The 27,474-nt window shown below is 34.7% G+C and overlaps 1 protein-coding gene across 1 annotated transcript in view; it reads left to right on the top strand.

Annotated features, from left to right (window-relative positions):
* Window positions 1-27,471, top strand: part of LOC128011455 (vitamin D3 receptor A) — a 35,127-nt gene extending 7,656 nt beyond the window's left edge. The window contains exons 2-9 of the mRNA XM_052593889.1: window positions 8,783-8,930; window positions 11,261-11,391; window positions 15,732-15,916; window positions 16,585-16,684; window positions 18,088-18,268; window positions 19,530-19,681; window positions 19,809-19,925; window positions 20,010-27,471. Coding sequence (XP_052449849.1) covers window positions 8,785-8,930; window positions 11,261-11,391; window positions 15,732-15,916; window positions 16,585-16,684; window positions 18,088-18,268; window positions 19,530-19,681; window positions 19,809-19,925; window positions 20,010-20,263 — 1,266 coding nt within the window. The 5' untranslated portion in view covers window positions 8,783-8,784 and the 3' untranslated portion in view covers window positions 20,264-27,471. The remainder of the gene's footprint in view (window positions 1-8,782; window positions 8,931-11,260; window positions 11,392-15,731; window positions 15,917-16,584; window positions 16,685-18,087; window positions 18,269-19,529; window positions 19,682-19,808; window positions 19,926-20,009) is intronic.
* The last annotated feature ends 3 nt before the right edge of the window (window positions 27,472-27,474 follow it).

The following is a 27,474-nucleotide window of genomic DNA, read 5'->3' as shown; positions in this document are numbered from 1 at the left end:
CTTTGGAGGACAGTTATATGATTTATTTCAAAGAAATAAATAATTTAAAGAAAAAACAAAAAACATATATATTTGAATTTTATTATTAGAGATTTTTTACATAAATACATTTTTATTTAAAAACATAATTTTTGTCTATTTTTTGATGAAATAAAAATGTTGACTTGTGCAATAATGTTAAAGTAAAATAAATATGTAAATAATTTAAATGCTTTAAAAAGTTAAATTAATAATTTACACAATATTTTACAATAAACCAAATTTATAATTTACAACATTTATAGAATAATGTAATTGATTCATATTTTATTTTTCTGAGTGGTTTTACCATGCTGTTCTTTGAAGACACTCTCACTATTAATATATATACACGTGTATGGGAATGTATTATCGTGGTAAATATCTATAGTACCAGTACAAGGAAGTGTTCATGTTCACTGCATAGTAGATTCATATCAGTGCAAATAACTACAGAGCTCCTGTTGTTATTAAAAACGAAAGCAAACTTACAGGAAAAACTGATGGCCTGAACTTTACCCCAAATACTGACGCCGCACACATTCACATTCAGCATGACCAAAGGCTTTCTGGGACACTTTAGCATCTGTTTATTCCTCTGAAACACCCCCTATCTGTACATTTACACTCTTCTTGTTTCTTACAGTGCATACTTTTCAGAATTTATTAGATTTTTTTATTAATGTTTTTATGTGGTGTTATTGTTTAAACCATTACTCTAAACTATATATATTAGTATTTTAATCTAGTTGTTTTTTGTGTTAAACCATTAATCAGATACGTTTTTCCTCTTAAAACAACATTATTTATTTATTTATTTATTTATTATTATTATAATAATCATAATGTAGTTGTTTCTGGTTTAAGTGCTGCTGTACCTTTAAGATGCATGTCCAAGTAAATCTGAATATGTAAATGAGCTCTGCATGCATAATTAAGTTCTCAGAGGATGCAGGTTTTCTGTTTTGGAGTCAGATGTTAAAGAGACGGTCCTTCCAGACACACACACACACACACACACACCACACACACTCTTGGCCTGGCAGCGGCTCAATCGTCCTTGAGTTCGAGAGCGTCTTCACTAGCGCCAGAGGCAGGAAGTGAGAGTGAGTGGAGAGGAAGTAGTTGAGCGAGTGTTTGTGTTTGGACTGGACAGCTGTTCCCTCGCTGCTCTCTCTCTGTTCGGCAGCTGTTCTTCACTTCTCTCTGGCTTCGTCAGACTCATTAAGCCTCTGTTATTCTGCTGCGCTGTTGCTATTTCAGACACAGAACACTAAATTGATTGCAGAATGCGCCCAGTTTCCTCTGACTTTACCACCGTGATGGAAATGTTCATCAGTTTATTAATCCGTTATGTTTATAATGAGCGATGTATGTTTCTAGCGCACGATTTCACTAATTAGTGCCTTTACTCAGCAAATCATATCTGATCTAAAGATTGATGTTACTTGAACAGAGAATATTATCTTGATTTTGTTTTTCTTAGCTTATTGGTGAAGTGTGTTTTAAAGAATAAACCTCGTTCATGAATATATTTAAAATAATTGTTATTTGTTAATTTTGTTACCTAACTGTCTTAGGAATATTTTATGATTTATTATTAGATAATGGTTAATATTTCATTTATACTTATCAATTTTAATTAGCACTGTCAATTGATTAATCACATCCAAAATAAGTTTTTGAATGCATAATATATATGTTTGTACTATGTATATTTATTTTTTATATATATAAATTTCCATGTTTATATTATATTTAAATATATATTTTAAATGTTAAATGGATATAAATATGTAAATATATAAAAAAACTGTGTATACATATATATATATATATATATATATATATATATATATATATATATATATATATATATATATATATATATATATATATATATATATATATATATATTAATTTATTTATTATGATTTATTAATGTCATTGGGTTTGTATTTTTGGAATTACATTAAGTTCTTTAAACAAAAATGTAATTTCCCAAATAGATTTTGGGATAAAATAAGACGTGTTTTGTGGGATCGTTGCTCCTCATCTCAATTAATTCACGATAAGTTTCCACAAACGTCCTAAAGATGAAATTCTATCATATTTTCTAGCAACACTTTGCTTTTATTGGGTTAGATTGAGCTGGAGTTATTTGATGTAATTACAGAGGGAGGTTTTCTTAGGCCCGAGTGCGTTCAGGGCTCTGTGCTGGGACCGCTGCGTTTGTGAGACTCGTGTTATTCTGCAGTGAATCTGAAGTGATTTTATCGCAGCTGGATTGAATTAGACGCTCTCGAATAAATCAGAAGTGTAAGCTCGGAGATCAACAGAGATTGGTCTCAGATCCAGAGCGAAAGCAGCGTGTGAAGCAGGTGTTCAGACGGCAAGATGTTTGTCTTCCCCTGGCATTTGTTTGTTTGTTTTGTGTTGAAACGAGAGCAGCTCTATTTGCCAGAGACCTGCAGCGGCTTGTTTTCATATTTCTGTACATATCACAATTGTTATGAGCCTAAATAAAAAAATAAAAAAAAGTGTTCAGCATTTAGACGGCTCAGATTCACGTATTTGAATTGCATGCATTTATTATACAGCTTTAACTTTTATTAACATTTTTTTTAAATAAATTAAAAGTGTTAAAATTATAAACCTATCAAAATAATATAATATAAAGGAAGAGGTGAACAAATATGATAATTTAAATAAAACTAGTACAAATATAACTATAATGTAACATAGATGTTGATTATTTAAATTTAAAATCTAAAAATAATATACAAATACAATTCTAAAAATTGTATATATTATAACCAAATGATTAAAACAAAAAATTTGATTAAAATATATAATTGTTTTTACATTTTTAAATATTTATTTTAAGTATTAAAGTCATTTTTTTTACATATATATGTGAAAATATGATTATTTATATTAAATGATTAAAAATGTAAAGTCCAATAGATGCAACAGTAGTTAAAAAATTGCTTCTTTTTTGAGAGTGCAGAAATCTAATTTATTCATAAATGACAAATGCATTGAATTAAGTTTATTAGCTGTATTATGTAAGAACTGTGTAATCCAAATGCATGGAAAAAATTGCATAGATCTTAAATTCAGGACTAAATCTTTTTAAGAGAGTCTCATAACATGCAATGCTATTTTTACACTGATGCCATTGGTTTGTAACGAATCGTCTAAGCTATTAATCACTTTATCACTCTGAAATGCTAGCTCTAGATGTCATCTGCTGTTTACAGATGGAAAGCTTGAAGAGGAAATCCATGTGTGTTAAACGCTGGAGCGTCTCGAACCGCAGGAGTCTAAGAGCTCGTAAACAGACCGATGGAGAGAGAGAGAGAGAGAGAGAGAAACTAAACAGGGTTACACCACAGTACTAGACTGAAGACAGTCACAGTTAAACCGGTTGTTTTTGTCATCAGTACAGGTCAAGCACAGGGTCAGAGGTCACGTCTGTCAATATCACAAGGATGGTTATATATTATACTCCATCTCTGGTCTTTTATTAAGAGCACATCGTCTTGTGTTTGAGCTGAAGATAGATTAGACACATCCTCGATGGCTGGATGTTTTTCTCTGATGTTCTTGGGTCCGTGTGAGTCTGTATTTAGCGCGGTGTACACACAGTTCTTGCGGGCTGACGGTGTAATTTGCTCTGTTTGTGACTGAAGAGTCACGCTCACACTCAGCCCAACAGTGTGTTATAGCAACTAACACACAGATCCACTCTGTGAGAATAGATCTGGCTTATTAACAGTGTTGGGATCCAGTGTAGCTGCTTCCTAAATAAAGGCAGCCTCGATGATGTCACCAGGAAATGCAAGTCTTCATAATTCATGAAGCTGTGTGAGGAAACATCTTTTTAATTAATGAAAAACAGATTTGTTTAAAAGCATTGCTTTTAATTAAAAATTATATTGTATTATAAATAAATCTATTATATATTTTTATTAATATTTAAGAATTTAATTAAATATATGCAGTAAAAGACAAGTATTGATATATATGCATACATATTAGTTGCACTGCATAAATGATTACATATGTAATATAAAATATTTATATAATTTTTTTGCACTGCTTTTAATTTAATTAAATATATGTTAATATATTATGCATTATTTATATTAATTTATTTAATTTATACAATTTATTACATATAAAACAACAAATATTTTCAACATTTTATGTAAATATACAATTTGTTGCGCTGCTTTAATGTCAATGCAATATTTAATCATAATAAGCATGCATTATATGTATTCTATTCATTTATTATTTTAAATATTAAATCTAATATATACTGTATAAAGCAATTAATACGATCATTTAATTTAAATAAATTCAGTACATGAATATAAATATGGAGTGTGTATATGCATGCAGTTCAATAATAAATCAAGCTGCTTTTGATTGACCGAAGATCTTGAACTGCTCAGAGAATCCCATCTTTCTCTTCTTCTCCTGCTCAGTAACGGTGTTCAGTGGTAAAAACATCAATTAGTGGAGCGGGAAATGGGTTGCCGTGACAACAGAAGCTGTTTGCCAAGGACGGTGCAGATAAAACATTCCGAGTAATCCGCTCGGAACGATCAGGAAAACTGTGTTTGTGATCCGACCCTAGCAACAGTAACCGAGGGGGGCGGAGCCATTTCAGAATCTGCTCTGTTGTTAATTTCTACAGATTGTGTGTTGTGTTGTTTATTTTCCAGCTCGTTTTCCAGATTATATTTACAGACTTTTGGAAATGACACGGATTTCATAAACCTGTTTACTTCATATTTTCTTGACTGCGTCATATTTGTTTTAAAAGTTAATTAATTTGAATTGTTAGATCATCATCGAAGGCTTCATGCTTCTCTCTCTCTATCTAGATATAATATTCTTTATTTTGCTATACATTTAATATATGTAACTTGTACATATCAACGTTTAAACAAATTATATTTATATATATTACATTATGATTGGTTTTTACCATGAGTTTCATGCCAAAAAAATGTTTTTAGTTAATTTGATTAAAATATTCAATATTAATATATATGTTAATAGTAATATTTATGTACAACATGTACTTGTAATAACAATGTAGGCTCATGTAACACATTTTAAAATATATTTTTCAATATGAAGGTGGAAACTTTCTATAAAGAATGGATCTCATTGAGCTTCACAGAAGAAGAGTTTATTTGCTCAATAAAAATAAATCCTGTTTTTTGTGATCATGTTTTACTGTGATAACTAGCTGTATTTGTAGGTTTATTATTTTATTACAAAATAAGCCAACTGCAGTTTGATTGAGAACGCAGAATGAAAACACTTGATTTGTGAAAAGGGTTAAAAACATGATTTGTGTTCAGTCCGGGGTGATGTGTCCGGGTCTGTGCGGTTCAGGAGTTCCTGCTTGTTATCTGCTCTTATCTCAGTATTTAAGGCCGGACTGATGGTTTTTGTGTGGTTTTGACTGCACTGATATCATCTGAGACCGTTTCACAATCCAGTTTGACTGCTGTATTTACACCTTTTACATGCTTAGACTTGCATTTACATTTGATAAATATTAGAGTTATATTAGAATCACTTCTGAAGATCATGTGACACTGAAGACTGGAAAGTTCAGCTGCGCCTATGTTTTATTAATCGTGTTTATATATGGTGTTTTATCTTTATTATATTCTTTTATTGTCTTTGATGTCTTTTATTATTATCATTTTTTTTTATGTCTTCATGTTTTCATTGAGTTTTATTACACACACACACACACACACACACACACACACACGTGTTTAATAAGGGAAAATAATCTTTTTGATTGGAGTTAATGATAAATTATTTTCAATTTAATTTCAGCTTCACTTGCTTCATAATATTTGTGCATAATTAATTTATATGTAAATTTTTAGTGAAGCATTTGTTTTTCTCAATGAAGTAAACATTGTTTTCATTTGTTTTAAGTAACTATTAAAGTAACGTGTGGTTTCCAGTGCTATATTTCTCACATTAATACACTCCTTACTAACAACACTGTGGGAAGAAGTTACATTTGTTTTTATTATAATTATTATTATTATTATTATTTCTGTAATTTTTGCCAAACCTCAGATGTAGTTAATTGCATTAGTACGGTCTCATTTTTGTGTAATATTTTTACTATTAATACAAATAAAGTTTTTCCCCAAAATAATATAAATTTTGATCTAAGTAGATCATTATTTCTTACGGATTTGTTATTTAAACAGTTTTACTTATTTTATAAAGATCTTGCATTTTTATTTTTTCATTCTTTAAATCATTGGTCTTTTTTTTATAATTTCGTAATTTTTGTTTTTTAGAATCTTGTTTTTTTTTATTGAAAATACTTGCATTTTTAATTTTTTTTTTTTTTTTTGTATTTTATTTATTCTGTATTATTTAAATTTTTTATTATTATTGTTATTTTTGTCAAAATATTTTTTGGCCTTATTATGCAGCTCTACAAAAATCCAAAATATATATAAAAATATATACATGTAAATTGTCACCCCAGTTTTGATCAGAAACACTAATGAAAGGCGATCAAGCCCTGGTGTGTGTTCAGGGCCCAAGCGCTCTGTAGCTGTTCGCTCATGTGTTGTTCAGTGTTTCTCTGTGTGTTCCTCGCCTGGGTTACAGTTTGAGTTTGGCCTGCGGTGGTCTGCTGTCTTGTGTAATCAGGTTTGGTAGCGAGCCGAACATCTGCGCCGGTGTAACAGTGTTTGTGCAGAAGCTTGTCCTCGACCTGTTCACCGTCTCACATCTGACCGAGCACACCTGCACACTGTTAGTTCTGCTAAATACTGTGCTATTCTGAGATCTCCTGCCTCGCAGGCCACGCCTCTCCAGTAGAGCCCCACCCCCTCGCGCATTACATCATCAGCCTCGTTCAGAGCACACCACCAGAATTTGATCTAAACCAGTAAATAACTAGTATGTAATTAGATGTTTATATTAGTGTGCTCAGAAGAGAGAGGGAGGGAGTGTTTGTTCACAGGGTAATAATGGTGTTTCCTCCCTGAACGGGCCCCTCGCTCCTGCAGCTACGAGTCTGTTGTGTTGCTAGCGAGCGCTAAAGTTCAGCGTTCCTGATGTGCAGATCTGGGTGGAGCCCAACACTTGGAAAGCGCTGCTTCGTGTGTTCTTCTGGACGGATCTGATCTGGGATCAGCGTCGAGGCGTGATCTTTCCAGGATCTGATCCACAGCTGCTGTGTGCTTCCAGAAGAGACGCCTCCTTCATACTGTGATTTAACTTTAGCAAGCACTTGCTTTTCTTCCTTAAAGATTACGAAAAACAGAACATGGGAATGAAGGATGAGTGCACTGAGAAATCTAGAAATAGATGTTTTTACTCACCGAAGCTGCGTTTATGTGATGTAAAGTGAAAACAGTAAAATATATTATTCTAATGTAAATCATCTGTTTTCTGTGTGAATCTGTGTTAAAGTGTAATTTATTTCTGTGATGCTCCGCTGTATTTCCAGCATCATTCCTCCAGTCTTCAGTGTCACATGATCTTCAGAAATCAAAAAGAACTGTACTTTCAAAATAGATTTTTTTTCCTTCTTCTTATTCATCGAAGAATCAAATGTGGATCATGTGACTCTGAAGACTAAAGAGAAAAGGTGCTGAAAATACAGCGGAGCATCATAGAAATAAATTGCACTTCAACACAGATTCACACAGAAAACAGCTGATTGAAATCATAATAATATTTAAAAATGTTGCTGTTTTTTCAGTATTTTTGATCAAATAAATACAGCCTTTATGAGCAGAAGAGATTAAAACATTAAAAATAATACTGATCCCATAATTTTGAACTGTAGTTTCCCCCAAGTTATTCTGTTTTCCAGATGTTTCTCTTTTACCCGGAGAAGTGTGCATTGATTTTAAGGTTCACGGTGACAATATATTTCTTCATGAGAAACAAAAAGCATCTCCTGCTCTTTCTCATACACACACACACACACACACACTGATGTGTATTCAGGTCTTGCTCTCGCTGTGCAAAACAAGCTGATCGCTTCCAGGAACGACCTGCAGAATAACACACACATATTATTATCACTATGATGATTATTATCATCGCTGCCAGAAATGCTGTCAGCGAGAGTATTCATGGAAACCGGATCCTGTGCATGCTCTCTGTCTTTCCCTCCGCTCTCGGCGACCTTTGACCTGTAGATGCTCTTTTGAGCGTCTGTAACCGTATCTTCACTCGCTGAATATTCATTGTTCCCTGCACACCGGCGTGAATCCTGCTGTAATCCACACCATCAGTGACAGATGGAGAGTTCGAGCGATAGATCAGAAGTGCAGCATTGTGTCTCATCAGTGGAAGTGAATGGGTGCCGTCAGAATCAGAGTTCAAACAGCTGATGAAAAGTACTCCAGATGTTCACTGATGGACTGGAGTGCTCTGGATTATTGGGATGTTTTTATCAGCTCTTATTCTGACGGCACCCATTCACTTCCATTGGTGAGTGACTGATGCAATGCTGCATTTCTCCAAATCTGTTGAAGAAACTAACTCATCAACACCTTGGATGATCAAACGTTCATTTCTGAGAGAGCTTTTCCTTTAATTCGTGCTAATGCCTTGGGTAGAACCGAACAGATTGAGCTGATGTTTGTGAGTGGATGGAAGCAGCTGCGGGATGCATAAATGTAAGTGATCTCTGTAGATGTGTCTGTTGTGGGTTCATCACACTCTCGCTGTGTTTCAGTGATGGACCTGATGGCCGTGAGCACGTCTGCGACGGGTCAGGAGGAGTTTGACCGCAACGCGCCGCGGATCTGTGGAGTGTGTGGAGACAAGGCCACCGGCTTCCACTTCAACGCCATGACCTGCGAGGGATGCAAGGGCTTCTTCAGGTGAACACTGCTGTCAATCCTGAAAAATAAGATGCGTCACAGACATATTGTGTAGCACAACCGTGTTCAATAATCAGAAATGTTTCATATCTTCATGATTTCTGAAGATCATGTGACACTGAAGACTGGAGGAATGATGCTGAAAATACAGCGGAGCATCACAGAAATAAATTACAGTTTAACACAGATTCACACAGAAAACAGCTGTTTACATTCGAATAATATTTTAGTATTTTAGTTGAGTGAGTTTTTAATAAATGCAGCCATAGTGAGCAAGAAAGGTTGATTTGGACCGCTTTAAAAAATGTAATTTAGTTATGACTTTGACTAGTTATATTACTGGTGTACAATAATAATAATAATTACAATATTACAGTACAGTAACACTAATACAGTGAATAAAACCATCTAAACTTTATTTTATAAGCAATATTCCTTTTTTTTATTTTAACCATAAACTAAACGTTCAGCACGTTCAAGCTTTCATTTGCTTACATTTTTAAACTGCATTAAATATTCAAAATTAAATGCGTTGATGTTTGTTTAATTAAAACCATTTTTGAATTTGTACTAAATCATAAATCCATAAAAAGAAAATATGGAAATGTCATGTTTGGACCGTACATACTTAACACTGTTTTGCAATATGTCTTTTTTTTTTTTTTTTTGGACATTATTGATATTTTGGTTACACAATTAAAAAAAGTACTATTTGTGACTGGAATGCTTAAACCCACAGGAAGAACATTCTTCCTAAAATATATTATTCAATATATAGATTTTACTAGTAAATAAAACCTGTGTCCTATTCACTGAGAGAGACGCTTATGACAAAGTAAGGAGAATTTAGCATGATTTATAATCCATATTGTAATGCATAAACCAGTCTTTATGCTGTAGTGTTTCTCTGAGTGAGGAATGGCTGTGATTATTCCGGCTCTGATCCCACTGTTATTTTCATCCGTTAAATCTGCTCAAAGGTCAGTCGCTCGGCGTGATCCACGTCTGGTGTCTGCAGCTCGTTAGACGCTTGCATTCATTACCCCTCACTGTTCTCACTGATACTGTACCTTTAAGAGTCCCGCCCTCTGCTCTGATTGGCTGATACTGTACCTTTAAGAGTCCCGACCTCTGCTCTGATTGGCTGATACTGTACCTTTAAGAGCCCCGACCTCTGCTCTGATTGGCTGATACTGTACCTTTAAGAGCCCCGACCTCTGCTCTGATTGGCTGATACTGTACCTTTAAGAGTCCCGCCCTCTGCTCTGATTGGCTGATACTGTACCTTTAAGAGTCCCGCCCTCTGCTCTGATTGGCTGATACTGTACCTTTAAGAGTCCCGACCTCTGCTCTGATTGGCTGAGCTCTTTAAGGCCTGAATGTCATTGCGAAGTAAATGTGGGAGTCTGAAAATTATTAGATTAAATTTAATTATTAGTAAATTAAGTTATTAAAACTTTTATTATTTTAAGGAATTTTCAAGTGAAAGGTTTTCAGGAAACCTCTGTTGTGCAGCAAAGAAAGTTTTACAATTTTATTCGATGAAAATTATTACAGTTAAAAATGATTGAAATGCCTTAATTTGATTACCAGCATTTTTAATAAGTTTGTATTAAATCATAACCCCCCCCCCCCACACACACACAAAAAGAGAATTTCTAAATAAATAAACAATCTATAATAAATTAAAATGAATATGAAATTATTCAAATTATTAATTTAAGGTTTTATGAATGCAAAGTAATTTATTAATTGTGATGTAATGCAGAAAACATTTAACAAAAAAAATTTAAACTGTTAAAAGATAAGTGTTTCAAAGAATGTCATGTTAGTTATATATTTTCTTTGATTTCAATTAATTTTCTGATAATGAATTAATTTAATTATATTAGCAATTAAAAAAGGAAAAAAAAGGAATTTGGGAAGAACTAAAACCGAGAAAAAGAGAACCCAGGAAAATTAAAAGAGAAAAAGTTAAGTTTAGGAAGAAATAAAACCAATTCTATACGGCCCTAAAATATAATGTTTGGTACTATAAATATGATATTGTAAGATTTGTTATATTTAATTGTCATTAAATTCACTAACTTTCATGAGTGTTTATTCAGATGTCAGATGTTGCACTGACTCTGTTCATGTTTATCTCAATCTCTCTCTCATTTCAATTCATATTGTTTTATTGGCATGACATACTTGGGTACATATTGCCAAAGCATTGTACATATGTTCATATATCCATAAACAAACAAAACTCTCTCTCTCTCTCTCTCTCTCTCTCTCTCTCTCCCCCTCTCTCTCTCTCTCTCTCTCTCTCTCTCTCTCTCTCTCAGACGGAGTATGAAGCGCAAGGCGAGCTTCACCTGCCCGTTCAATGGGAACTGCACCATCACCAAAGATAACCGGCGTCACTGCCAGGCCTGTCGTCTGAAGCGCTGCGTCGACATCGGCATGATGAAGGAATGTGAGTGTCACACGCCCTGAGAGCTGACCGGGGTCAGAGGTCACACATATGAAAGAACCCACTCAATGCTGTCAGACCAGAGACACAATCATCACAAATATTTAGTTATTTACATTGATTTCTCTTATCTCAAACACATAGATATATTATTGCAACAAAGGTAGTGTAATGCAGAGGTACTGCTATATGAGCTATATAACTTTTGGTTTGCAAACACTTTAAAATTGATAAACATTCATTCTTTTTGGCTCATTAAAAATGAATCTTGCTGCCGCGTTCTGAATTAATTGTAAAGGTTTGATAGAATTGGCTGGAAGACCTGCCAAGAGGGCATTGCAATAGTGCAGCATGGACAGAACAAGAGCTTGAACAAGGAGTTGTGCAGCATGATCCCAAAGAAAGGGCTTGATCTTCTTGATGTTGAATCAAGCAAATCTGCAGGATCGGACAGTTTTAGCAATGTGGTCTGAGAAAATCAGCTGATCATCAATCATAACTCCAAGTTTTCTAGCTGTTTTTGAAGTTATGGTTGATGTGCCTAACTTGATGGTGAAATTGTGAAGAAACGATGGATTTGCTGAGAAGAGAAGTGGTCCTAGAACTGAGCCCTGAGGCACCCCAGTAGTTAGATGATGTGACATCTCGCCTCTCCAAGATACTTTGAAGGACTTTTCTGATAGGTTAGACTCAAACCACTGGACTGCGGTTCGTGTGTTGCCCTTTCCCAATATGTTTGACAAATACATAATAATTAAATCATATCTATATAATACATTGTGTTCAATAGCAAGGTGTGGGGGCAATAACATGCAAACAAAAAACTGCATCCAAATATCAGTTTTCTCCAAATAAGAAAACATACAAATGCGAGTTGTATGAGTTTCTTTTAAAACACATGGTTTTTAAAAAATCTTTTATGTATTTATTATTTGAAATCAAACTAATAACCCTGTTTAGGAAAAGGACATCATACAATTCACAAAAAAAATGCATCTGAATTATGCAATGAAAACATATTTAACAGTAATATACATGTCCTTGACAGGGTGGACATATCTTATGATTTTTGCTTCAAATAATGGCCCCAAATTATCTGACAAATGTGTGGGAGCTCAGCTAATATGTTTCTATAGTACTTGAGTGTCTACTATTTATGACATAAAGCAAAAATATTTGAGTATTTTGAGGATTGAAAGGCAGTTTATGGTGATATTGACCCTAAAATCACATTTTTAATTCTCTTTATATATAATATGTAAATAAGTGTGTGTGTGTGTGTGTGTGTGTGTGTATATATATATATATATATTATTATTATTATATATATACACTTTTATGTATCCATATAATTTGGTTATACATTTATAAAAAAAAACATAACCTTTCATATAATTTTTTAAATATATACAATTAAAATTGAGATTTTATTACATATATTTATTACATATATCTGAATTAATTCTTAATTTATGCCGCATATTAAATTATTTTTTTTTTATATTTTTCAATCTATTTTAAATATATATGGAGAAAGGGTTATTATATGTAATTATGTGTTCATAATAGATAATTCTTCAGATTAGAGAAGTTTCAGACTCTTGCACATATTAAACTTGATCAGTGAAATCTGATTTCTCTTTCTGAAACTATAACCGAGTGCTTGTTTATATATATATTTCTGAGTCAGTCAGTGCTTATGTAAGATCATCTGTCTTTAATTTAACATATGGCATATTTCCATATGAGAGATGTTTTGAGGGTTTGTCAGGGTGAACCCAACCACGTTTAATAACTACATTTTAGTATTGTTTTAACAACTGCATTTTCTTTTTTTCTTTTGAGGTGTTTTGAAGCAACACACACACACACACACACACAGTTCATCTGAGGAAAACAGCCGCGGTTTCCAGAGAGAGAGAGAGAGAGAGAGCCAACAATGATGCTTTTTCTCCATGAAGTTGCACAATGAGCGACCCAGATTTATTCAGACGTGGGTGGGAGTCGTGGGGAAGGCAGATCGCTTCTTTAAGAGAAACGGATACGATCACATATAAAAGAGCTTCTTTGTGCGTCGCGTTCAGTCAGCCGAGGACAGCAGGTCAAAGGTCAACGCTGTTTGTTGCCAATAAGACGCTTATCTCACACCTCAGAGTGCTGTGATGTCATCGTGACATCATCGGGACGTGGGCGGAGTCAGATGTGATGTTTGTGATCGCTGGATTCGTTAAACAGGACTGTTCACCCATATAATACAGTTACATTCTCCTTAATTTATTTTAATCTTATTATTAATAATAATTTATTATATATTTCAGTTATAATTTTTTTTAATTCAGTTTTATGTTATGAGCAAAAAGTAAAAAAAAAAACATAAAACAATATTATATATAATATAATGTTACATGATTGCTGTTTTGTTTTTATACAATTAAAATACCAAGGTGTATTATGAAATACAAAAATGGAAAAAAATGTTTTTATTTTATTTTAATTTTTTACTTAATTTCATGTGAATTTAACTGACAGGTCAGTTTATTTTATTTTATTTTATACAAGTAAAATACAGAGGTCTATTATGAAAAACAAATGAAAAAAAAATAATTTCATGTGAATTTAACTTACAGGTCTTTTTCTTTATTTTAATTTAATTTATTTTTATTTCACACAGGTAAAAAAAAATTAAGGTCATTTAAATTAAAATTTCATATTTAAATTTCACATTTATATTTCTTATTTTATGTAATATGAAAATATATACAATACAGTTTAGTTTATTTATTTTTGTACAAGTAAAAGTTTATTTATATACCAGGAACATATTATATGAAATAAAAAAAATGTAATTATGTATGCGTGAAAAAAAAAAAAAAAAAAAAAAAAATATATATATATATATATATATATATAGATAGATATATATATATATATAATTTGTTATTGAACATGAGTGAAAAGAAAATGTGTGCTCGTAATCTTTAATGGCAGGACATCCTCTGCGTCTGTCAGTTGTGTGTGAATGTGTTTTTGGGAGAGCGCGGCGTGAGTAAGAGACAGATGGCAGGCGCTCCGGACGCCACGAGACTGGCTCCCGCTCCGCTCCGTTCGGCTGTCAGTCAGCGTCTGTGTTTACTCTGCTGCCCGCTGGGCGTCTGAAACACTGCCACCCTGCACCTTCACAGGAGCCTGGAGACGGAGCCAAGATCAGCAGAGAGAGTGTGTCAGCATCACGCTCTCACACTCAGACACTCACAGCTTCACATCAGCCGCGCTGCAAATAAAGAGATTACGCTCCGTTTGAGCTCATTGCTACTCGGCAGAACTGGAGTGTATTGCTTCAGAAAGGCCTGAAATGTTCACAGGGAATTAATGAGTCAGTGTAGATTTAAAAGAAACGCACTGGATGAAAGAGGGCATTCTGGGACAGAAAACGTCAGTGTTGACAGAAGGTTGTTTGGAAACATTAACTCGTTAATGGCAGTGTTATTTTTAGTGTCATTTAATGTGCTATTGTAGTTTTTATTCTTTTTTTTTTATTTGTTTTTTTGTTTCTTTTTCTTTTTAGTTAACTTTTTAAGTTTTGTTGTTTTTAGTTACATTTTAGTCATTTTATTAATAAAAAAAAAAAAAGTTAATTTTTGTTAATTTGTAATAATTTTAGTCATTTGAAAAAATGTGTATACTTTTTATAAATAATTCTTTAATTAGAGAATTTTGGTAATTTTGTTTTGTTTTTGTCACTTAATATATGCATATATTTTTAATTACATTTTAAAATAATTAATGGTTTAAATTAGTTTTTATTTTATATTTTCCACTTTCATTTTTAATTAGTTAGTTTTTTTTGTCCGTAGTTTTTATAATTGTTTATTAATGTTTTGAATTAGGTTTTATTTGTATTTGCATTTTTTTATGTCTATATAGTTTTATTGTTCTATTTTTTTTAATATTTTCTAGATTTTTATTCTATATCTATTCCATTTTTATTTTTATTAATTAATTTTATTATTTTCTCTATATTTTCTTTTTCAAATTCCATTTTTATTTTTATTAATTTCCCTTTGTCTCTATAGTTTTTTATGTATTACATCTGTATAAACTGAATGAGAAATGTTGCTTTTGCAACTAGCTGAAATAATAGCTGTTAAAAAGCATTTAATAATAATAACTAGCCTTTTTAAAATATTTCATTTCATTTTTTTTTTTTTTTTTATGTCAAGTAATGCAATGTTGTTTTTTTCAGTTAGCGTTAATAGCCCAGGCTTCTGGAAAAGCTTCACTGTTTTAAACCCCGTGGACTTGTGTTGAGATCATTAGTGTAAGAGCTTGTGTCTGTGTCTCAGTCATTCTGACAGACGAGGAGGTGCAGAGGAAGAAGGATCTGATCCTGAAGAGGAAGGAGGAGGAGGCGGCGAGGGAGGCCAGGAAACCTCGTCTGAGCGAGGAACAGATGCAGATCATCAACACACTGGTGGAGGCGCATCACAAGACCTACGACGACTCCTACTCCGACTTCGTCCGATTCAGGGTCCGTCTCTGCTCAACAAGGCTGCGTTCATTTGATCAAAAATACAGACAAATTCTGAAATATTTTTAGACTTCAAAATATATAAAACACAAAAATATATAAAAGTATGTATATTATATATTATTTAAAGTATGTATATATTTTCGCCATCATTCCTCCAGTCTTCAGTGTCACATGATGTTCAGAAATCATTCTAAAATGAAACATTTTGATACATTTAACCGACATTGATACATTTTATTTTATTGTATATTATTATGATTATTATTTGGTAAACTGTCGTAATCGTAGAATTTTGTTGAAAAGATGCAACTAATCCAGTGATTTCGATTGAATGTTTTAAAAATGATTCCCTATGAACAAACACATTTGTGTTGCTGCTATTCCAGACTTTTTTTCATGTAGATGTAGTTTATTCTCTTTGTAAACACTCGATGTGTCTGTAGGTTAATGTGGCTACTAAAGACTCTCCTTTTACAGTCATTTCATTTACGAGCAGGATTCAGACTCGAGTTCTCCTCGTGAAACCTGAGCTGGAGTTCATGATGAGTGGTGTGTTATAAGTGTAATTATTTTAAGTGTTGTGTTCTCTCGTGGAGGCTCAGTTCTGAACACATCCTGTGGATTTCCTCTCGAAGAGTTTGTAACATCAGATGTTTTGTGTTTAGCCTCCGGTCCGTGAGGGTCCAGTCACGCGCAGCGCAAGCCGAGCCGCGTCTCTTCACTCGCTGTCTGACGCTTCGTCAGATTCATTCAACCATTCACCAGGTAACACACACACACACACACACTACTAGTTCTACAGATCGGAGTACTTGTGTTAAACGACACTGTTTTTGACAGCGCTGATAACGTTTCTGATGGATAATACGATGATATTTTTGCATTTTCCGAATGTTGTATCCTGTAAGCAGTAACCCATCCATGAGCTTTTTTCTCGCTGTCAGTTTAAGTGCAATGTTGCCAGATATTGCTATTAAAACAAGCAAAAAACAAATAAAAATAAACCGAAATTATTTTAAAACTTTTGCTAATACGATAAAGATATCGCTTACCCTCCACCAAAACGCTCTGCTTCATTACCGTATTAAAGTGTTATATTAAGGAAAAAGACAAGTCCCAAAAAACTTATTATAGCTGGATCTGGCAACACACGACTCACTCACAACTCGTTTACTCCAGTAGCGTATATTAAATGTAAAATCTTCTCTCCTTTCTTTTGAATCATGTTCATTTCTCCTGTTCATGCACACAGTAACTGAAATGTAAAACTGTTTAAATGTAAAGGCTCTATAAACTATCGCTCAGATTTAATACACCGTGCATCAATGTCTCTTCCTTTTGTGCTTCGAACTTCTCTATTATATTTAGATTTATAAATATATTACTTTTCCATGAATGTATTTTACAACCATACAAAGAGCGACGTGTAACAGTTTTACCAGATTTAGTCCAACACTTTTTTTTTTTTGTTTCCCAATAAATAGTTGTTGTTTTATCACTCAAAGTTTACAGTTTATAAAATTACTGTGCACTCTTGATTTTTGTAGAGTAACTTTTGTTACTCAATTATCCACTAAGTTTATAATAGTATTTTTGCCATTTTGAAAAGAAAAAACTGCGCTGTTATCGGATCAATATCGGTATCGGCCGATACTCCAGATTTTTGGTATCGGATTGGGATCGGTTCTGAAAAAGTTGTATCAAGCCACTCTTAACATTTTGTTTACAAAATATATGTGTGTGTCTGTGTCCATTTATTATATAGTATAATAAATATACTGTAAACAAAAACTTTTATTGTGGATGCAATTTAATCATGATCAATTGTTTAACAGCGCTGTTAGATACTTTGTACTTTAAAAACAAGACAAAAATGAAGGAAGAATTATTTTTTAAATTGTTGAAGTCTTTAAAACTCTGTTCAGGACAAGAATGTCCCAACAGAAGATACATCATTTTTGCACAAACTATAACGCAAAAAGCTTCACTCTTTTCTGATTTTGATGAATCTTCACCTTACCTGAGTAAATGCTGAAAACACTCTGTCTGTATGAGTTAAATCATAATATATATATATAAAAAGAAACATCTGATATCATGCACCTTAATGTGCAAAATATGAAGCGTTTCTGGTGCTGTGTGTGAGGTGTGGTGTGTTGTCTGTGTAGAGTCTGTGGACACGAAGCTGAACTTCAGTAATCTGCTGATGATGTATCAGGACAGCGGTGGCAGTCCAGACTCCAGCGAGGAGGACAACTCACGCCTGTCCATGTTACCGCACCTCGCAGACCTCGTCAGCTACAGCATCCAGAAGGTCATCGGATTCGCCAAGATGATCCCTGGATTCAGGTCAGACTCTTCTCTTTTGACCTGGTCTGCATCAAAACCCTCCCATTAGCAGGAACTGAGCCTTTGTTTCTCTCCCTCACAGCTCAGTTTAAACTGTGCATGTGCTGTTATTGTTATCCCAAAATACTATTATTAAAACGAAATTTGCTCATTGAAATAATTATAAAATATTTGATGAAACTTAAAATGATAAAAAAAAAACTTAAATGAAAATAGGAATTTATGCAAAGTTACTAAAACTGAAATAAAAATAAATTGAAATAAAATAAGAATAAAATGAAATAAAAAATTTGGAAAACAAAAACCAATGAAAATGACAAAAGTATGAAAACTAAGAATAAATATCAAAACAGTTAAAAATAATTTTCGTTAATTTAAATAAAGCTGCCATAAAAGCTGACACTGAAAACTTGAATGAAAATGAACTTGAGTTTAAGTTGAAATGCTACAATTATTAAAAATAAATCTGAAATAAATATGCGTTAAAACTAAATACAAAAACTAATAGAAATCACAAAAGTATAACAAAACTGAAATTAAAATGAAAACTGAATGCATCAAAACAATTACATATAGATTTGTTGCAATAAAGCTGAAATAAAATTTAAATATCAGATAAAAATGTAAAAAACTTAAATTAACATTTATTATTTCGCTATCGCAAATAACTTAAGTTGAAGTGCTAAAATTACTAAAATTGAAATAGAATTTTTTTTTTTTTACGTAAGCAAACTTAAAAAGTATAGAAATAATACAAATCTGATTCTAAATAAGAATGAATAGTATATAATAGTAAAATAACACTGTACTTTAGGTCCAGTATCTCCTAACAGCAGATAAACGGTGATAAATGCTTTTATTTACTTGGCGAAGCCAGTTTTTGCTCCCGTTTGGCTCTTAGCGAGTGCTAATGTTGGACGCTGGGGCTCGTTCAGATCATCAGAGTCTGGAGTGTGTGTGTGTGTGTGTGTGTGTGTGTGTGTTCTTCAGTCCACCAGTGTTGAGCTGATTATTTCCCCGCTGTAGATAAATCTTCATTCGTGCTGCTGGATCTCAATCAGAGCCTTACAAATCTTTCACTGATTCAGCAAACGCTTTTCTCCAGAGATACATACTTTGCTCTGTAGATCTACACTTCATGCATTTCTCAGAGACGTTTTTTTGGATGTGTTGAAGTGTTAGTGAATGGTCCGTATGCACATCTGTCTGATGTTCATGAAGCTGCTGTGTGTGTGTGTGTGTGTGTGTGTGTGTGTCTCAGGGACCTGACGGCTGAAGATCAGATCGCTCTGCTCAAGTCCAGCGCTATCGAGATCATCATGCTGCGCTCCAATCAGTCGTTCAGTCTGGAGGATATGAGCTGGAGCTGCGGAGGACCGGACTTCAAATACTGTGTCAATGATGTCACCAAGGGTAACACACACACACACACCGAGACACACACACATACTCTCTCTCACACACACACACACACACACACACACACAGATGAATACAAACACTCTGACCTGTGTGTGTGTGTGTGTGTGTGTGTGTGCAGCGGGGCACACTCTGGAGCTGCTGGAGCCGCTGGTGAAGTTTCAGGTTGGTCTGAAGAAGCTGAACATGACTGAAGAGGAACACGTGCTGCTGATGGCCATCTGCCTGCTGTCTCCAGGTGTGTGTGTGTGTGTGTGTGTGTTCTCTTCTCTCTCTGGATCTCTTGTGTTGTGGTATGAATGCACGGCTGTGTTCTCTGCAGATCGGCCGGGCGTTCAGGACCACGCTCGCATCGAGGCGCTCCAGGACCGTCTGTGTGACGTCCTGCAGGCGTACATCCGCATCCATCACCCCGCCGGCCGTCTGCTGTACGCCAAGATGATCCAGAAGCTGGCGGACCTGCGCAGCCTGAACGAGGAGCACTCCAAGCAGTACCGCTCGCTCTCCTTCCAGCCGGAGCACAGCATGCAGCTGACGCCGCTGGTGCTGGAGGTGTTCGGCAGCGAGGTCTCCTAGCCTCACGGATCACCGGCCACGCTTTAAGCTACGGGGAATCCCTGAAAGGAATGTATTAATAACGTACGGATAGAACCATGCATATAAACTAATATTTATATTTAAGAGAGAGAGAGAGAAAGAGAGATGGTTTGTATTAAATGAAAACGTATGGCCAGGTGATCCTCTGTTGTAATAGGATTAGCAGGCTCTACTAATTAATTTGCGTAGATGTGTGTGTGTGTGTGTGTGTGTGTGAGAGAGAGAGAGAGAGAGAGACGTACACAAGTTGACAAAATGAAATGCAATTCAAATCCACAATGGTTTTGTTCCAAAATCTAGTGAGCACCCTATGTAGGCAGCATTTTAAGACATCATAAGTGACCCTGGTGCACAGTCATCAGTAGCACAGGTGTATTAGGAGCAAAAGCCCAACGATGCATTGTGTGGGATAAAATTATCATTTTTTCTTTTATGCCAAAAATCATTCAGATATTAAGTAAAGATCATATTCCATGAAGATGTTTAGTAACTTTCCTACTGTAAATATATATAAACTTAATTTCTGATTAGTAATATACATTGCTAAGAACTTAATCTGAACAACTTTAAAGATGATTTTCTCAATATTTAGACCCTTATGACTGGTTTTATGCTCCAGGGTCACACATGCATGAAGATATACATCCATATCACACTCTTGATGAAATCCCACAATGCATTGCAACTCACAAAGTGTGAAAAAACAAAACAAAAACAGATTTCAGGGACATAGGAACAGTTTGATTGTTTTAATCCGAGGCATTGTAGCAGTTGTGAAATCATGTTTGTTACAGGTTTGCTGCTACACACAAGAGAATTATTGATTATGAATCTACTTCTACATTATACATTTATATAATAATATAATTAATTTCAATTGAATACATATTAGTATGATTAATTATAATTATATTTAATTATAACTATATATTGTTATATAAATGTATAATCCATAAGATATTTATAATTAATATTATTTTTCTAATATAATTATAGTTTATTATAATTTTATATTATTAAATACATTTATAATTTTTTTTATCATTTATATAATTATATTATATAATTACAATAATAAAGTTTTCCTTCAGGTTTGCAACATTTTTTTTTTTTTTTTTTTTTTTTTTAATGTTTTTTTTTTTTTTTCGATTGTCCCGTTGTTAGATTAGTAACATTCCAGTGTCTGTTCCTGTCGAAATCCATTGTGAGTCAGGTCAAGCACTGTTTGTGTGAGGTGCTGTCTATGCAGTATTTTCACAATGAGATTCCCTTTCAGAATATTTAGGAGTTTCCTGGGTTTTGGGACAATGGCCACTTTCACTAACTCTTACGATTGTCCTGGCTGATGTATAGATCTGTATGCATGTGTGTATGTCGAGGGCGGATGCACTATAAACATACCACACACACACACACACTTTCACCTGAGAGAGGAGGCCTGACTGTAGGTCTGATGTCTGTATAGATAGGATCCTAGTTGACCACAAGAGAGCCGAAGCGTAGAGATCATAGTATGCTGCTCAACATTATTTATCATTCATAACAAGGCTATCCGGCTGCTTCGACCTCACTTTACCTGGATCTCCAGTGGATTTAGTCCAAGACAATGCCTTACTTTACCAACTATCAATTTTTAAAGTCCATGTTATACGAACCCATTTGGTTGTAGTCCATCACAAAAAGCATGGATTTTGAAGAGCTCTCAGCGTTTTTTTTTAAATCAGGTGTCTTCAAACGTTGGGCCTCGTTCATGCAACATTAGCAAAATTGTCTCTCAACCATTTGACATATTTACACAGTCGACTGGTTCGTAAAACCATGTTTTTGGAAGGTTCTATGTAAATTGTTACACAAATGCACCAATTTGCATGCACGTCCAAAAATGTGCTTCCACTCAACACAATGCATTTGTGTAAATCATTGTCTTGATTTACGCCTCCCAGCGATTTCCCCCCATTCCAGAAGTTTTTGTCGCGCTGCTCTCTTGTGGTCATGAGCTGTAAATACCACTCTTAGTGTTTCTGTACATATGTCTAATGGAAAGAATAGGCTAATACAGTTAATCAGCTGAAAACAAGCTTGGGAGAAATATGCAAATCTGATATTTTCATATATTTTGGTCTCTGTTTCTCTCTCGGATCACATAATAAGCTTTTATGACCGTATCTATCCCTAATGCTCTTAGGTGCGAATTCCGCATCAAAATTCATTGTTTATAAATGATTATCATGGCTTAGTTTTGTACGGATTCTGAGACATCAAACAGGTTATATTTTTATTTCTGTAAATGGACGAGACATCTCAACCAGACTGCTGCTGAGCTGCATTAGCTGTTTCCACGTTCGCAAACTCAACTCAAAACTGGTGCTTTAGTTTCGTTTTTGCTACAACCGCTGCCTCAAACCAGCCAGTCTCACACACACACACACACAGTCCGTTCAAAGGACTCAACGAAGCTTTAACATTACCGCAGGTGAAACAGGAAGAGGGGCTCGTCCAGACGTTGGCTGCTAACGACAAAAAACCTGACGTTGCCCCGTTTATCTCAGCTTGAAGGATCTTCGAGAGTTGGATGAACGCCGTCCTTCAATGGCGAAAGCTAAACTGGATTGCAGATACATGTATATACCAGTTACGATAAGCTTCGGTTGGATTATGCTAGTTTTGCTAGCACTAAAGAGCATTGGATGATCAGTCGTTGAGTGTTTTCGCAACTGGGAACTCCCCTTTTTCACCATCAGATCTAGGATTGCTTGCATCCAATCAACAAGGGAATATAAACCAACAACCTCTTTGTGCCGCTCTGGATTTTCGTCACCTCAACCAAGCTACAAGAGAAAGGACCTCCAACTGCGAGAGTCCCACCAGTTTTGGGTTTGCTTCATTGGGTGCCAACGGATGGACGTTATGAATGGAAAAACAGTGTCCGTTGATCAGTATTTTCATGAGGGTAGATGCATACACTGCAAAAAAAAAAAAAGATTCTTCCTTTTGTATTTTTGTCTTGTTTCTAGTGTAAATATCTGAAGATTCTTGAATCGAATTCTTGAAACCTACAAAAATTTGGATGATATTTTCAGAAAACGACAAAATATATTGTCAAGTAAAAGCATCCTGATTCTAGAATTTTAATATTGTTATTCTAGAAAACAAGACGAAAAAAATACAAAGCAAAAGCTTTTTTTTTTGCAGTGTGTAGTGGACTGTCTATGCACTTTGGATCAGTTCTTAACCTTTGCATCCACGGGGATCATGAAGAGGTCGTTCTTCTCTGTTGGATGTGCTTGGCTTGAATTGAAGGCGACAGACCAATCTAACGCTTCAGTTGTCTGCGGAGCTCTAGGTTGGTTTTGCGCCGAACAGCTAGACTTGAGAAACCCATGGCTCGCGCTGCACTTTTCCTCCGAGAAGCTGTCGATTTCTGGAAGCCGCGTGGGTTTCTTGAGTCGAGCTGAAGGATATTTATGTTCATGTATGAACACAGAAGCGGGTCAACGAATCGTTGGTGACTGTCTGAATGCTGATTGTTTATTAAGGACAACACAAACCACCAGGTGCCGTTGTTAACCAAAATGAACTACCTCTCTCATTCATACACACATGTAATCATCACATCATTTCAATGTTTGTTGTTTTTAGTTTTTTTTTTTTTTGGTTTCAAGAAACACTAAATCTTCTAATTGTTAATTCCTCTCTGACTCAAAATGCTGGACTGTTTACCTCAAAACGTCTCCATAAGCCTGCAGCTTAAACAGTGCTTTACTGCCTGTCCGGTGGCCAAAAGCCCATTTCTTGATGTGCTATGTTATCTCTGTTATGCTAACAACATGGCGGCCGTGTGGACAGAAAGTTGGCACACCTCCCCAAGACACACGTTGAGCGTTTCCAATTGAAACGCTTGCTGTTGTCGCGGGGTGATGTTCCCGCTAGTCTGACCGCTAGAATCCGTCAGTATTCACTCTTTCTCATGCAGAATGTCAAAGCATTGACAACCAAGCTAGCTAATCCCAAAGTGCACTCAATAAGCTAGTGTAAAGTATTGTTTTACAGTGCTATCATGGACGCTGTCGTTTAGCATCGGAAAACTGTGTATCTCTACATGATCGAGCATCGCAGGTGTTCACTTTGCATGTGTATTAAAGTTTGCATCTGTATAAGTAACTGCTCACAGCTCTGCCTCTGGTGCCCTCCAGCTGCTCTCTTCAGCCTTTTCTTGCCTATTTCTCTGCATCTCTTTGTCCCAATGGTCTGGCAAGATTGGTTAAACATGAGGGAACTTCCCTCACATTATTATTATTGTTATTATTATTATTACTATTAATGAAGACAACAATAACAATAGTGATGATGATAATAATAATAATAATAATAACAGTTTTATTGTTAATAAAAATGCACTATAATAATAGTAATCATTATTATTGTAAATACTTTAATTATTTAAAATAATATTGTTTATAATAGTAAAATATTATTTAATAGTGCTGCTATTATTTTGTTGTTATAATTTTAAACAATAATAAATATTATTTTAAATAATGCTAGCATATTATTTATTAATAAATGCTTGTATTATTGTTCACAATATTAATATTAATTATAATAATAATAGTAATAATGCTACTTTTATTATTATAATTACTTTTTAACAGGCATAAAAGCATTTATCTTTTAAATAATTAATAATAATAATAATAGCTATTCATTATTTAATAATAGTTAATGATCTGATATTATTATTATTATTTATTCCATTCAGTTGCATTTTGTCTAGATGTTTATGAACATACTCCTGACAAACATTGCTCTTAATTTCATTTAAACGAGGCCTGTTATGTCGGATGTTGACTCGGGCCCGCCATTTGGACACGCCTCTCTATCATCGTCTCTGTTTTCTCCCTCATCTAAAGCTCACCTTTATCCACTAAACCCTGTCATTCTGCCATCTCTCCATCCATTTTCCCCTGAACTACACACAAAGGTACAGATTCGCCACCAGCTGTTACTTTACAGACAGAAACACTTAGTAATTTCTTCAGCGTAGAAGTCGTCTAATGTTGTGTGTGTTTTCTTTTTTTTTGAGTGACGGAGAGACCGATGATTACTGCTAAATGTTAAGACACTATTTGAAGCGGATTCTTCACGCTAGCTCAGTTAAAGACCTCTGTGTGCCTACACCCCAAAGCCTTATTTTGGGATTGTGTCAGGGTTCGGGCGTTAGTCTCAATGCAGTTCAATGTAAGGTTCATTGGCGAGATCGAGGCTCACAGTCGGACTGAATGCATGTTGGATCGGCACGTGTCTGATCGGAAACTACATATGAATCTCAGGCAAGAAAAACACTTTCCTGAAGTATGGATTCTTGGGTGGGAATTGAATTTGTCCGTTGGGAATCGATTGGATTGTTGTCATGTGCAAAGAAAGGGGAAGTTGTTTTGATTCACGATTACGAGGGCACGGGCATTCTTTAAAAAAAATAAAGACGTGACCATGGATCACGAAAGCGGTCTTAAGTATCACTAATATATTTGTAGAAATAGCTAACATTAATATTGTATGGGTCAAAATTATCCATTTCTCTTTTATGCCAAAAATCATTAGGATATTAAGTAAAGATCATGTTCCATGAAGATATTTAGTAAATCTTCTACTGTAAATGTATCAAAACTTAATGTTTGATTAGTAATATGCATTGCTAAGAATTCATTTGAACAACTTTAAAATGATTTTCTCCATATGTAGAGTTTTTTTGCTCCCTCAGATTCCAGATTTTCAAATAGTTGCATCTCAGACAAATATTGTCCTCCGAACAAACCACACATCAATGGAGAGATCATTTATTTGCTTTGTATAAATCTCAGTCTCAAAAAATGTCACATTTTGTGGTCCAGGGTCATAAAACAATACTGGCATTAGCATAAACCTCAGGACTCAAGGGGGGCGATAGTTTCCTCCAAATGCATCATTTGTGTGATTGTTATTCAGCAACTGAATAATAAGCACGGATCTGATCTGAAAATTGGTTGAAGAAGACGACATGACTGATTTGGTTTCCCGTTCTGGAGATTGTTTGACTGAATCTGTTCGGTCTGACTGTGATCCTCGACTCTCAGAATAAACCCACGGGGAAATCTGGATGGTTCTTAGCGATCCAAACACGTTTGTTTGTCTCAGAGAACGCTCCTGGAATCAGGTGCCTTATTTTCCATATTTACCAACATTTACGCAGTCTTGTTTTACTGCGAGGTAAATTATGCATTTCTCTCAAACATGGTTTTTTTGGAAAGATTCAGATTCAAAGAAATGGTACATCACTGGTTTCAAGTTAATAATTGCTTGGTTGCAGGCGTCTCCAAGAAATGAAGGGTAATTAATGGATTCATTGATTGGAAGAGTGATTTTTTTGGGGGGGGTTTGTCCAAGTTTTCTCTTTAGAAAAGCCATGTTTACTCGCTCTCGTTCCAAACTTGTTTGATTTTCTTCTGTGAAACTCAAAATGAGATGTTAAACTGAAGCTTGTGGACGGTTATTTATCCTGCCAAGCGCTAAATTGGAAATATGGCGCGCGAGTCCACTGGTTTTATATGATTTGATGGTTTTACGATGCTTTTGTTTGTCCTTCTTGGGAATTGGAAGTATAAATCACAGTCCACTTGCTTTTTGTGGAAAGGAGAAACTTAGACGTTCTGCCTCAAATTCCCCGTTGGGTTTCATGGAAGAATGAAAGTAATGCACGTCTGGAACGAGAAGATATGCAGCTTTTTTTGGGGAGGTGAACTATTCCTAAATTGGTGCAATTCTGCGGGTTCTGGAAACCAGAAGAAATGCATTAAATTTGTTGAATGTGGGCATAAAAGAAGCTCTGAACTTTCCAAACACCCTTGGAAATCTTGGACAAATCTGCTCGGTGGTGATGAATCACGGTTTGGATCTCTTTAAAACCCATCGAGACTTTCCTAATCACAGAAAGCGATCATGTCACCAACACACCTCACATGGTTTTTATTTTTCTAGAGAAACCTAAAAAAAGCTCAAGACACTTAATGTACAACTTGCTTTAACCTTGTCTCATTTGTGTTGGTCTCTCTTTCCCTTCGAATGTCCGTTACACATTTATTTTGTGCATTGTATGTCTATGTAGTAAATGAGAAAATCACAAATAAACAGCTGTATATAGTGATGCATAACCT

The sequence above is a fragment of the Carassius gibelio genome, chromosome B23, assembly GCF_023724105.1.
Source record: "Carassius gibelio isolate Cgi1373 ecotype wild population from Czech Republic chromosome B23, carGib1.2-hapl.c, whole genome shotgun sequence".
Taxonomy (NCBI): Eukaryota; Metazoa; Chordata; class Actinopteri; order Cypriniformes; family Cyprinidae; genus Carassius; species Carassius gibelio.
The sequence above is the reverse complement of the archived record's forward strand: the minus strand, read 5'-3'. Positions and strand labels throughout refer to the sequence as shown.